The sequence below is a fragment of the Bos indicus x Bos taurus genome, chromosome 6 (assembly GCF_003369695.1).
Source record: "Bos indicus x Bos taurus breed Angus x Brahman F1 hybrid chromosome 6, Bos_hybrid_MaternalHap_v2.0, whole genome shotgun sequence".
NCBI classification, from domain to species: domain Eukaryota; kingdom Metazoa; phylum Chordata; class Mammalia; order Artiodactyla; family Bovidae; genus Bos; species Bos indicus x Bos taurus.
This window is the reverse complement of record NC_040081.1, coordinates 60,314,536-60,329,165: the sequence shown is the minus strand read 5'-3', so window position 1 is coordinate 60,329,165 and position 14,630 is coordinate 60,314,536. Positions and strand designations below refer to the sequence as shown.

Here is a 14,630-nt window from a genome sequence, read left to right as displayed (position 1 = left end):
TAGGTGAGGAGACAAAGCTCCCTTACAAAAGAATTCTGAATAATTTATATAGATACTCCAACTTCAAGGAGAAACAGAGCTTAATTCAACTCCCTGCTCCTATAGGGGGCGCTGTGCAGACGTCCTTCTACTATACAGTGGAGTGGGGGCAGGAGTAGCTTTACTATGCAGAAATGCAACCACTATCTAGCCAGGCGATCAAGGTGGTTATGTACTCTTGATACGACGTGATGAGACCAGCACTTTACCTGTGGTCTTCCGCCCCCAAAACTCATAACCTTAACTATGAGAACATTGGGCAAATCCCGAGAGGGGCATCCTACCAAATACTTGACCAGTACTCCTCTAAACTGTTACAAGTCTGAGAAACCGTCATAGCCAAGAGGAACCTTAAGAGTATTTTGGATGGGATCCTCAAAAGAAAAAAGACGTTAGGTAAAAACAAAAGTAATTTGAATAAGGTGTGGACTTCAGTCAATAGTATTTTCAATGTGAAGTGAAAATCGCCAACTCTTTGGGACCCCACGGACAGTGCAGCCCACCAGGCTCCTCTGTCCATGGAATTCTGCAGGTAAGAATACTGGAGTGGGTAGCTGTTCCGTTCTCCAGGGGAATCTTCCCAAACCAAAGTCTCCCGTATCACATGCAGATTCTTTACCAGCCAAGCTACCAGGGAAGCCCATATTATCAATCAGTTCATTAACTGTGACAAACATATCATATTAATGTTAAGATGAAATGGGGGAAATGGATGAGGGGTGTTAGTTGCTCAGCTGTGTCCAACTCTTTGTGACCCCATGGACTGTAGCCCACCAGGCTCCTCTGTCCATGGAATTCTCCTTGCAAGAATACTGGAGCGAGTTGCCATTCCTTTCTCAAGGGGATCTTCTCCACCCAGGGAATGATCCAGGTCTTCTACATCACAGGCAGATGTTTTCGCGTTTGAGCCACCAATGGATGAGGGGTATATGAGAACTGTAACATCTTGTTTTTCTATAAAATTACTCTTATGGCATAAGAAACATGATCACTAACACTGCATTAACCTTGTAAGAGGACAGGTAGTTACTAGGCTTATCATGGTAATCATTTCATGATGTATTTAAACGTCGAATCACTATGTCGTAATCTGAAACTAACAATGTATTATCAACGTATTTAAATAACTGCTCCAAAAAAGTCTAATTTTAAAAAAAGCCTATAGGAACACACAGTAACATATACATTTGGGTAAACTCCAGGAGTTGGTGATGGACAGGGAGGCCTGGAGTGCTGCAGTTCATGGGGATGCAGTTGGACACGACTGAGCAACTGAACTGATAGGAAAAAATCTAGAAACACACTGAACTGATAACTTCATGATAATTTTCTTCCCAGTACTGTAAAAGTTCTTATATGGAAGGTATATATGTAAATTGCTATGAAACTTTGGGATATATTGGAGGGAAGAAAAAACGAAAACCAGTTTAGGCTTATCTCTTATCAGCAGAAAACTTTTATTCAAGGACAAACCACATCCAAGGCCTTAACTTACAGACACAAACCAAAGTAGCCATTAAAGCATCAGATATTGAGGTACAAGACACAACGCGGGGAATGCTTCGCCATCACAGGCTGATGTCAAACTTGCTCCATCGACAGCTGAGCTCTGCCAGTGTGGGGGCGTGGTTGAGGGTAAGTGCTTATCTGCAGAACCGAAGGAGAACAGCTGTGCTCTACAAGTACTGAAGCATTTTATACCAGCATGGGGGGGATATACTTTCACAATGAAGGGAAGAGGGGGAGAAGCAAAGTGCCCCCAACGGGGCATTAGGCCGCCTTGCAGAGGGCCACAGCGGAGAAGCGCACCTCCCCCTGCTCACGCTCAGTGAATTCTCTGCAGACCTTGGCAGCGTCCTGAGGAAGAGGAAAGTTGTGAATTAAGTTCTAAACACCAAACAGCTCAAAATGAACACTTCAAGGGAAAATTATCACTGAGACCCGCAAAGTGCACCCTGACCAACTTTAAACCTCCCAACAAACTTGAAAACCAGGGCTTAAGACAAGAGGGAAAAAAAAAATCAGGTGATGGGAAAGACAAGGACCCACATCACAGACAGGGCTTCAGAAGCCCTGATGGCCACTCGCAAATGCTCTGTGCTCCTGCCACCTTGTGCTGGCTTTGACAAGTACACCCTCTTCCCCTCAAATCCAGACAGAAAATTCACTTCTCTTCATTAGGGAAAAGTAAACATTTTGGTGGTGGTATCATGTCCCACTCTTGCGACACTATGGACTATAGCCTGCCAGGTTCCTCTGTCCATGAGATTCTCCAGGCAAAAATACTGACTGGAGTGGGTTGCCATTTCCTTCTCCAGGGGAAAGTAAACCTTCTACAAAATTTAAATATCTGGCATTCCAGGTACAGGTAAATAATTGCCTAGATATTTAGGGAATGCCATGAATTACTAATTCTAAAACCCAGATTACAAAGAATAAGGACAGAAAATTGATCCCAATGTTAGCTGCTGAATGCTAGGGTTTAAGTGTATTGGGATCAGAATATTGATCATTGTTCAATTTGTAAAAAGTCCAGTAGAAAGAGTCCAACCAAAATATTAAATGTAAGACCTTTAAGAGGCTATTGGATGCTCTGACAGAAAACAATCACGGAACACTAGTTCCCAAGGTCTAAAATATCACCAACCTGATCAGTTTTGGCCCTTAGAAAGCATCAACCATACCCTGGTTTTCTTCGTGCTTTGGAACCACTCAGAAAAACTGCAGGGGATCTAAAGAAACATTCTATCGGAATTTTTAATACATTGGTATTACAGACTGCCTTCCCCAAATCTACTTTCCTTTAGGACCCATGGTGTTCATTAACATTAAGGATGTGCCTCTAAAGACAACAGCCATCTGCTACACACACTAAGCAGTGACCTAATTCACTCAAATTAAGATGCCTGGGTTAAGTCTATGTATTTTCTCACCAGTTTAGCAAGTTTATTTGGAGTATAACCTAGGGCCTCCCTGATAGCTCAGTTGGTAAAGAATCTGCCTGCAATGCAGGAGACCCCGGTTCGATTCCTGGGTCAGGAAGATCTGCTGTAAAAGGGAGAGGCTACCCACTCCAGTGTTCTTGGGCTTCCCTGGGGGCTCAAACAGTAAAGAATCTGCCTTCAATGTGGGAGACCCTGGGTTGGGAAGATCCCCTGGAGAAGGGAAAAGCTACCCACCACTCCAGTATTCTGGCCTAGAGAATTCTCTGGACTGTGTATAGTCCACGGGGTTGCAAAGAGTTGGACACGACCGAGTGACTTTCACTTTCACTTAGATAACCTAAAACATCTCTAACCATATAGGACCAGTCTTAGGAAAAGAATTCGCACTAAGATGCTGGCTGATTGTAATATAGTTTTGTGTTTTTTAACAAAAAGGTTTTTACCTTCCCCACACCTCATAAATTCTACTCACAGAAGTTTTAGGTACTCTATGAAGAGTACATTTTATGGTACAGGCATACCGCGTTTTATTGCACTTCACTTTACTGGGCTTTGAAGATACTGCATTTTTTTCTTTTTTACACAAATTGAAGCTTTGTAACAACCCTACACGGAGTAAGTCTACTGGCAGCACTTTCCCAGTGCATGTGCTCACTTTGTACGTGTGTCCCATTTTGGTAACTCTCATAGTATTTCAAACTTTTCATTAATATTAAATTTGTTATGGTTATCAGTGATCTTTGATGTTCCTATTGCAAAAGTACTGACTCACTGAAGGCTCAGGGATAGTCAGCCAATTCTTAGCAATATTTTAAATTAAGCTATGTATATTTTTGTTTAGACATAATGCTATTGCACACTTAAACATGGTTTTTATATACTCTGGGAAGCCAAAAAATTCAACTCTTATGATACCCACTTTATTGTGATGGTCTGGAACTGAACCCACAATGTGAGGCGTGCCTGTGTTAGCATAACCTTAGATAGGAGTTAAGTATGTACCTGGGAAACTTTATTAGAAGGACCAGAGCCTTCAATCCAAGTAGGATGCAACGAGAATTACTGCCCCTATTCTTTTTCTCCCCCATAAGTGAATCCTGACTCTCATGCAAACCCTCATCCTGTTTCTCTAGGTCTAGTTCTCATTCCGTATCACCATTCTCAGGTATCCCTGGTATATCCAAGAATTAGCTCTGACTGATCTCAGGTGTATATGAAAGCTGGCCAGAGAAAGGGACCCTCCCTCCAAGAATGGCATCACTTGGTCCACTAACACCTTGAGGTCACCAGGCCTATGGCATTCCAAAGACAGGTCTATTATAAAGGCAGCATTGTAGAGTGGCTAAGAGCACAGACAGCCCGACTATCTGAAGCTTGATTCTACAGTTTGTCATTGACCGTGGGCATCACTCACCTCTGCACTTCAGCTTCCTCACCTGTAAAATGAGAGTGACTACCTCACAGCATCATTGAAAGGACTGTGAAACAGGTAATTAACGTAGTACAGCATCTAGCCTGGAGTCGGCAAACTGCAATGTGTGGGCCAAATCCAGCCTGCTGCCTATTTTTGTGAATAAAGTTTAAGTGGAACACAGCCATACACATTCATTTAGACACTGCCTATGGGCTTGCCTTGGAGCTGTCACAGAAGAACTGAATACATGCAACAGAGCCCATATGCCACAGGAAGCCTAAAATATTTCCTGGCTCGTCACAGAAAAAGTTTTTGCCAACTCCCTGTCTGCACATAAGCACACCAAAGAGTTTAGCTTTTATTACGACAAATGAAGAAGTTGTATCTTAACATCATGTTCAATTTTATTACAATTAAGTAATTTTCCTTTATAAAAGCAAACTGATTCAACTCTAGATTCATTTTTAGGGTGAAGTGGACTAGTCTGCCAGCTCTGTTTTAGAATTAAGAGCTATCTGCAGTCACTTGTACCAGGATGGTTACATAGTGACCCTGAATCTTAAAGTTCTTTTCAGGCATGTTGTGAATTTGCTTCTTTTGACCTGTTAACAGTGGAGTGGCCATGTGGGAAGAAAAAACTCCAAAGAGTTAACCACATAACCAGAATTCACAGGTCAAGACTGACCCACACTCAGCTGTCAGAGATGGATTAGGCAAGGCTTGGGTTGCTGTTCCTTGAGTCTGAGTCAGTGGCTATGATGTAATCTGACAAAGGGACAATGGTCACCTTAATCCCACAGGGAGTAAGCAATAACTTTCAGGCTAATTCTAACTGTGGGCTAAAGACAGAACACAAGACAGATTAATCAGGGCTGCTCTAAAGCACCTTGTTTAAAACCCTTTGCAGAAAATGAGGTAGATAGAATTACTAAGATGATCTTTAAGCCCTAAAGATTACTCTTATCCCAGATGATCGATGCTGGCTGTACTGAAAAAAGTTTGCATTTCAGAACAGACAAACTAGCTAACACAATGTGGGCCCCAGTGGAAATGGATGCCACAGATTACCTGCAGCAGCGAGTCCTCTGAGCTGGTGCCATGGTTCACTGGAAAAGGCATCCGTCCATCTGAAACAGAAAAGCCAGGCATGTCGGTTCTCTCTCCATCTATGTTTTCTGGCCACTGTGCTTGTGCCACTTAAAGGCAAGCTTTAGATTCTTCCAAATACAACTACCACTCCCACTGAGGGAAGGCTGCCTACAAACAGGCTGGAAATGAGGGTCAAGTTTTCCTAGTATCCATCCCAGGCATTCTAATCTACAAGCGCCAAGACCACACAAGCCCAATCCAGCGACCTAACAGCAGGGCTTGTGCCCATCTCTCGAGAAGGACCACAGCACAGAAGTTAGATGCAGTCTGTAGGTACACGAAGGTGGAGGCAAGACAAAGGGATCTTTGAGATTCCATGTGTCCCTCAACAACTGCTGACTGGCCCCAAGTTTTCCTCACCCTTGCTTGCCCATATGTAGTATCCTGGCTTGAGATAACACAGCTGCAAGTCTTTCCCCATTAATACAAAGGGGATGACTCCTAAAACAGAGATGGATGATCTTCCTCATTGCCTGTAAAACCAGCTAACAGGAATTACCCCCAACATATCTAAATTCTTTTTACACAGATAGGTCATGTTTAAGTATTTATTTCCTTCTAAAAGTATTCCTTGTCTGAAAAGGATAATGGTGGAGACTATACTGGTGATGCTACAGTAGAAGGTAGAAGACAGAATCTGAATGCGTATCTTGAAGTGGCTGACCCATTCTCTTTACTGGTTTGTGACTAAATCCACTCATTCCACTGGTCAGCTGTCCGAGGGAGGTACTCTGGGCACAACAAGGGTTAAATGCCCCCGTAAGAGCTTAAAGATACAGGAAGTGCAGCCATAAAGCCCCACACCAGTACTCTAAGAGGAACTGTGTGAGAGAATGCATGCAGTTACATTAGACTCCAACAGTGAAACATACCAAGTTCATAGAGGTGGCCATCCACGTTGTTAAACAGAATAAAATGGAAGTTCACTTTGTCATCTACCTGAAGAGAATCAAGACATTTTTTTCGAAAATGAGAATTTTTACTGTATGATATACTGCATTTAAAAATAAAGCTGAAAGAAAAAACTAAGATATAAATGACGTAACATTGAATAAGTTTAAGGTGTACAATCTGTTCATTTGATATCTGTATTTTGCAATATACAATAAGCAGGACCTAATTTGTTAAAGTCCCTAAGTGGAATATGCTTGAACCAACTTGCCTATGTATTATTTTAAATGATTAGAGCTAATATCTATTTCCCATATATTAGGTTTTATTCTAAGACTATTACAGTAGATATACAGTAATATCAGAACTCTTAAGACTTGCTTTTTACTGAGGAAGAAACTAAGACTTCAGGAGGATAAGCATCTCACCCAAACTCAAGACTAGATAGTGGCAGAGCCAACTAGGGTTGTATAAACTTAAATCTAACAGTTGACTCGAAGGCTCTGTTATTACTGGTATACCTAAGTCATCTAGAAACTGTTAGTCCTTGCTGGTCTAGCTTGCTCTCCAAGTGACTAAGAGTATCTAAAATGTTTATTACTAAGAAGGGTGTTACTTACTCTACTAGACCCATTTGAGTCTACATAAAACATTATCAGCCTGAATTTACTCAAGACTGTGTCAACTGCCAATTAGCTATTTTGAGGAGCCATTTTTATGAACAGGTCTGGTCAAGGCATTATTTTGGTAGAACTTTCTGGATTCCTCGGCCTTGAGTAGACACATGTGCTGGATCCTGCTGAGAGGTTTTTGCACAGGTTTCTGGGGAAACAGAGGACGCCTGGACCACCTGGCTTTAACTTGTATTTACCCGACATTGGCCTTCCTGGGCCACGGCATCGTGGGCTGCCTGAATGGCCTGCGGAAAACACAGGACAGTTAGCACAGAAACCTCCAGAGTACTAAAAATCAATGTTCTAGCAGTTCTCTTCCTACCTCATTCTTTTCAAAGCACTTTGCTCTGTCTTCAGGGGACAACTTCTCGGTTTCAGAAAGAAACTGTTTCAGAACAGACCCATCCTCTGGGGGGAAAAAAACAAAAGCATCATTAGTACAGGTATAATGTGAATGGGTGCACATTTACTGGAGACAGCACATCCTTGGTCATGTTTGGCAACCTGAAATTTTACCATGGCCTCAAAGGATGGGAATGAGCTGTCCCCTCCCCAGCCCCTTTCTCCAACCCCTCCCTTCTCACTGCATTCAAACCAGAGAACTCTCCCTTCCTCTAGGGGGTTCAGGCTCCTCCTTACATCTCCCTGGCTCCCCAACCCCTTCATCTTCCACTTCACCCTTATCTCTTTGATCACATCTGTTACAGCACTGATCCAACTGCAGCACCAATCTGTGAGATTTTTGATGCCATAAAGGCAGAACTGTCTTGTCTAGTCCTGTCATCTACAGCAGCTACCCATGCATAATGAATGTTTACTGCATACGTGATGCAGCATTCAAATCTAGTAATGGTTCTCAAACCAAGACTTATTTCAGGGCAAAGAAAAGCAATCTTAGTAATACGGTTATCCAGACAGACATCAACCTAAAGACCTGAAATGCAAAGCACCTAACAGCTGGCCTAGAACAGCTGACTAGCCGACGGTTGGTGTCAACACTGTGTCATTGCTCAGTGAGTACGAAGCCAACAGCACCTCGCGTTTCTAAAGACCTCGATTTGAATTTTCAGCTCTAAACGTTTCAGATTTGCTAAATACACACCATTCAAAATTCGGAAGTTACAGGAAACGTTTCATAACTTTATGAGGAGAACTATGACTCAGATTAGGCCTGTGGCACCATCAGGACCATGTCTACAGAATTACAGTATCTGCAGTTGCAGGAATACAACATTCTAAAGAAAATGATACTTACTGCAGAAGAAATAAAAAGGACCAAGCTACAACTTTTTAATATGACTATGCTGCGTCAATTATTTGAAAAAGCAGCTTCTAGAAGATCTGGTCCCTTTATGGCTGGATAACCCCCTGCTTTTTAATTTCAAAATTATACAAAGAGTAGAGTCTGAACCACAATTCCTTTGTTAAAAAAGTTATCTGACCTGCTACAAGCGACAGCATGGACTCTTAGATGAAGTTATTCAGTTCTCAGCCACCCCCATCCACTGTCTCAATCAGGAGTTGGCAAACTACTGCTGCCTATCTTTGTAAATAAAGTTTTACTGGAACACAGCCACATCCACTGCTTTACATCTTGTCTAAGGCTGCTCTTACTTATAGCACTACAAGGGCAAAGAACATATGGCCCTCAAAGCCTAAAAGACTTACTCTTTGGCTTTTAAATGTGTTGACCTTGGCCTAAATCATATATAATGCCATGTATTTTAGCATTGTTAGCACTGTTAATTGAGCTTCTGAGAACTTCAGGGCTAAGACTCATCTCTTCTATGTCCTCCACAGCACCCGCTGGAGGCAGGCTAAAACCCCTGACCCAGCTTTGTTCAGAGATGGATCATTCAAAGTGCTGGGCTGTGGCTATGCCCCTGCAGGATCTCCTGCTGCTTTAGGCCATGTTAGTTCTCCTGTTGCTTATGAGACACTGCACCATTAAACAAAGGTCCTAAAGGCTGGTATGTTATGGCTTAACATCAACTCTAGCTCTTTAGAATTGTTGAGACTAGACCAGGAACACATGACAATCATGACAATTCTCTGTCTGCTCATGGGAGAGCCCAAGAGTCTGACTCTCCAGGTGGAGGAAGCCATACCACGCTTCTTGGAAAATGAGCTTCCCTTCCTCAAAAGAGAAAGAACAATGAGAATTCAGCTGCTGATCCTATATGCATGAGTAGGTTTTCAAAAAAATTTTAAGGCAATGGCTTTGCTGAACAGACCCTTGGGAATGTTGGAAGGAAGCACTGCAGTTAACTGAAGATCAACTAGAGGGTGACTGGCCTCAAAACCCACTCACCGAACTCCAGTTTGTCCTGATTATTGGCCACTGCATGAATGAGTCCGATGGTTCCACAGGAGTTGCCAATGGTCTGCTTCATGAAGTACACCTTGGGACTGACTTCTTGTCCCTTCAGCTCTTCAATTTGTTTTTTCCTGAAGTTCTCATGCTGTGAGTTCAAGAAGACATTTTTACATCTCAAAATGCAAATGCAAAGAACAGATGGCAGCACAGTGAGTTCTAGTGCCTAAACGGAGACACAAGTGGGATGTGTGACCAGGAGTCTTGGTCCTAGGTGCTGGCTGGCACCCAGAGAATGGCCCGTCTGCCTCCCATACCAAGTCAGCCAGTGGGGTTCTGAGAGGTGCAGACACTCCACCCTGCAGCTGCAGTGCAGTAGCGGTCTTGGATTGTAGCCCAAGTTTGTCTAGACACCACCGCCACCTTTTAGCTTGAGATGGATGGTGTGCTGAAGTCAGAAAAACAGACAAGTTCGTTCTTTCCTTCCTTTTAACACCAACAACTGTATCTTACACACGCACTCCAATCAAGCGATGGTCAACTGAATGCCCAAGAACACCAGCTAGTTTATACTTCTTTATTCTTTGAAGTTATTCTAGTCCAAGTACATGTCACTTCAAAACAAAACTATAGAAAGGAACGATTTAAAGAAATTAACTACTCCCTCATGTTTTTAATAAAAAACTGCCTGCAATGCAAAGACACGGGTCTGATCCCTGGGTCAGGGAGATCCCCTGGAGAAGGAAATGGCAACCCATTCCAGTTATTCTTGCCTGAGAAATCCCATGGACAGAGGAGCCTGGTGGGTTACAGTCCATGGGGTTGCAAACAGTCAGACATGACCGAGCAACTGAACAACAACTTTTAGGGAGGAAAGACAACTGGTCTAGCGTGCTGGATTGTGAGTTCACAAAAATTTCTCCTGAAAGAAATAGGAGACACTTGTTTCTTTGCCAATTATACACTACAGAAATACTAATTTTTACAACCAGTATAAATCGTACAGAACCCCAGAAGTATATGTATTTCTAATTCTAGTAGCCTTGCATTATTTTACATTGAATTGAAGTTTCAGCTTTGTCTGTGGTACTATCAAAGGCATAAGCTCTCTTGTCACATAAGATCAACTCCAAGCAGTAGGACGTTCTAGCATCATCTACTGTACTTGAATTGAGCTTCCATCGACAGTTAAGGATTTTCACTTTTCTAAAAAAAGATTTAATTTTTCATAACGGGGTAGCATCATCCTTTATGGTTGTCTGAACTCCTGCATGGCGACACTTCTGTAAGTATTTCATGATCACTTAAAATGTTTTAGAAGTAGTCCATTTAGGATTTCATAATATTCTTTGACAAAATTAGATGCTTTCTAAATTAACATTAGCTTTTTGGAAGTCCACCTATAAACCTCAACTTGCTTTGAATCTGCTTCAGTATTTAGCCCAGAAGGTGTTTTGTGTCGCAAAATAGGCATTCACTGAATCTGATAGACTTAACTAGAGCTAAAGGAAAAAGTATCGCGCTCTCTCAAGCACAAAATGTTCAATCCAGAATGTTCTCTAACCAAGAGCTGCTTGATCCAGCAAAATGAGACCAGTGGGCTCTTGTAAGACAAATACGCTTCTCCACTGCCTCCCAGAGGCCTTGCATTTTGAGTGCTGTAGCTCAAAAATGCCCGAGTCATCATGGTTCCTCTATTAAGAAACCTCTGTGAGAGGCTCAAATGAGAGAAAACTGCATTTGATTTGATCTACAGGGAACATACTCTGACTTCCAATTATTTGGGAACTCCATTTTCACCTAAGTGAAAATTCAGTAACAAACATGTCGGTGGGATTATCCTAATAGCTTTTAATAACTGTTTTTAACCCCCAATACTTGGCCCATTGGAGGAACACCTGAACTTTCCAAAGGCTTAATTTATACTGAGATGTTTCTAGAATTGTCGCCTTAGGATGCTGCGAGTTAAACGCACTGTTTGGAATGATGCCCCATAGGCTAATGCCCCTGGAGTTTCACTTAAGCAAAATTCAACCACTCCTAAATCAGGGATCGAGTGGCAGCACTTTAAGACAGACAAAGCCATGCTCACAAGTGGGATTCCGTACAGCCAAGACAATCACCCTAGCCACGTTTTTATATCTGATACTCAGTCTTTGAGGTACATCCATGCATACTTGCAGGAGGAAGACCATCTAAAGAGAAATGAAAAAGCATTTCCAAGACAGGTCTAATGTCCACCTGTTCAATAAGCTACAAGGTCAGAGAGCTAGAAGGTGATTTCCACACCGGAACCAGGCACAGTGATTAAGCTTTAGAAAAACAAGTAAGAGAGACTAAAAAAAAACAAGTGTGTAAGTTGTAGGGCGTGGAGGTTTGGGAAGAAACCCCTGTATCCACTGAAGGCCCAGGCAGTAGAGGCGTAAAATTAAAGAACCTATTGTTTACCGAGATCCCTCCATTTTACACCAAGGAGGGAGTCTGAGAGAGAACCAGACAATAAAACAACAGATCACAGCCCTTAAAGGCAAACAATCGGCCAGCCACTCCTTGGCGTGAAAAGCTCGGAAAAGCCTAGGGTCAACCTGACTCACGAGTAGGATGAACAATCTTCCTGGATAATCAGGATGATGGAACCGAGATGCTGCTTCTCTTCCAAGTTTAAAGCAACGCTGATGGACACGAGACAAAACAATAACCTCAATAAACAGGACCCCCAGGGAGTAAGGAACCACGAAAGTGTGAATTCTCCCTCCATCCCCGACAAGGAAGAGGCAGTGTGCCAGGACTGGGCGGCCAGAACGGGAGGAGACCCTACACCGTCTTCAACGCCTCACTCGGGTTTGGGGGCAGCGCGCACAGCGCGGAGCCTGCGCACCCCGGGCCCCACGCCCTACCTGCGCCGTGAGCGGAAAGAGCAGCAGCAGCGCGCAGGCCGGCGCTGGCACCGAGCCCAGAGACTCCTCCTCCAGTCCCAGAACATCCTCGAAGCGCCACTGGCCGGCGACCCCCAGCCGGGTCAGCACCTGCGGAGAGGAAATAGAGCGGCCCGGTGCAGAGACCCAGAAGTGCGAGCCCCCGCCGGGAGGCGGGCGGAGGCGGCGGGCGCGGGTTCCGCATCCTCGCGCCCCTACACGGGCCTGGGAGGAGCCTGGCCCAGCCCCGCCCCGCCCCCCACCCCAGCCGGGCGCAATGACACAGCACACAGCGCGGCCCACACGTGGCTCCCGCGACGCCCGGGCATCCTAGTCCGCGCGCCCCGCGCCACGCCCTCGGGAGCTCGGCCTCGCGCTCGCATCTGGGCGCAGCCTCCTCCATCCCACCCACGACCGGTTTCGCAGAGTCACCGCCGCCCCCCATGCAGCAGCAGGGAGAGGGCGCCCGGGCCGCGCCCCAGCCCCCCCCGCCTCTAGAGTGCGCAGGGGGCCGCTGGGTCTCCGCAAAACAGCCGAAGGCGCCTCGGTGCTCCCGGGGGGAGGAGGACAGAGGCAGCGCGAGACGTCACTCACTTTGTTCAGCATCTGAAAAGCAAATGCAAAAAAAAAAAAAAAAAAGCAAAGATAAAAGCAGTCAGTGATACGCTACCTAGCGAGGGCTGACCCTCGGCCCTGCGCTCCCCGCCACCCCCGGGCAACCATGCACCTGACGCTCACCTCGGGGTTAATCTCCATTGGTTTGAGCTGCATCTTCGCGGACGTCGAAACGAACACAACCCAGAGAAGCGAAAAAACAGCGAGCGGAGCCGCCCAGGCTGCAGCTATAAGGCGCCGGCCTGACGCATTGTGGGTGCCTGCGCAGGGGGAGCAAAGGCAAAACCAAGCGAGGGGAAACGGTCAGTCGCCGCCAAATAGGCACGAATCCCCCCATGCGCAGCGCGGAGTGGTACGGCCTAGCCCCCAAACCTTGCAGTCTCACTTGCTGGTGAGATAATCTGGTGGTTGTGAAGATGGGTTTTGTTGGTAGGTGTTTCTTGCATGTGTGGAGCAGTCCTTTTGATGCAGTCTAATTTTTTGCGAAGTTTCTGGAAAACCACGCTTTCGACCATCCCAATTACCTGAAAGCTTAGAGTCTCTGAAGCATTGAGAAAAACCCCAAATTCAACAGGTATATATTTAATATGAATATAAATATGTCTTCCAAATCTAGCAGCAGTTTGCATTTGATCTTAAATAATTCATCCTCCATGTTAAATCAAACAAGCACCGAGATTCGTTTTTAATTGACCGCCTAGAATAAAACATAGTCTGTAACATAGCATTTATTGCATTAGTAATGCTGATGTAATGTGATTCCCAGGGAGGAATTGGTTGATCTTGGGGAAGCGGTAGAGACAGGGGGGATGTGACTGTAATACAGGACACAGAGAAGGCAGGCTGTCGGAGACTTTAGAAAACAGATCCAGTGGATAGACAGGTATGATTTGAAGACAAGAGGCTGTAAAAGGAAAAGCTTTTTTTTTTTTCCTTTCAAGGAGTGTGAGACTTGAAAAATAAAATGTTAAGTTCATGATAGAATAGAAGAAGAAAGGTAACGGCAGCTAAAGAAACCACTGTTCTTTAATGATCTCAAGTGGGGTTTGGGTTTTTCTACCAGCATATTCAAAAGATGGAGACAACATATGCCTAAGAATGAATAAAAAGTGGAACAAAATTTGTAAGAATAGTGCAGGAAAGCTTAACCTCAGAATGAAGTAGGGCTTGCTGAATAGTAAGGAAACAAGAAGATTGGGTATTTTTTCATTTATGCTCAGAACAAAACAATGATAATGGTGAAAGAATAGACTTACCATTTAGGGGATTCAAGGTTAAAAGATGACAGAGAGAAGGGAGGGGATCTGCCTTTTTTTTTTTTTTTTTTACAGTTTTTTTAACCTTTACAGATCAGATTTTTTGCATGTCATCTCACTTAACCCTTAGAGGAGACAGTGAAGAAACTCTTCTTAGTGCAGTTTTGCAGCTCAGAATCCATGGCTCAGGGAGGTTAATTTCCTTTAAGATAACAATTGAAAGGGCAGACTGAGAAGTAAACCCTGGTAAATTGGACTCAACGAGTCCATTCTCTATCCAAAACTCTACTACATCCCACTTCTATTTTCTTCCCATTTTTGCTGTCAGAAAAAATTACCTTCACATGGAAAATAAGAGAGGAAATGATATTTGTAAGAAGAATTTAATGGATGAATGTTATAGTATGTAAATTATGCC

At 44.0% G+C, this 14,630-nt stretch overlaps 1 protein-coding gene across 1 annotated transcript; it reads right to left on the bottom strand.

Moving 5' to 3' along the window:
• Positions 1–1,465: 1,465 nt before the first annotated feature.
• On the bottom strand, positions 1,466–13,200 carry UCHL1 (ubiquitin C-terminal hydrolase L1). Its single transcript, XM_027544361.1, has 9 exons — positions 13,080–13,200; positions 12,936–12,947; positions 12,324–12,452; positions 9,424–9,574; positions 7,435–7,520; positions 7,310–7,357; positions 6,420–6,486; positions 5,467–5,525; positions 1,466–1,896 (listed from the first exon to the last, which is right to left on the bottom strand). Exons 1-9 carry the CDS (start codon positions 13,110–13,112, stop codon positions 1,810–1,812), a joined length of 672 nt encoding a protein of 223 aa, XP_027400162.1. The 5' UTR covers positions 13,113–13,200; the 3' UTR covers positions 1,466–1,809.
• Positions 13,201–14,630: the final 1,430 nt, after the last annotated feature.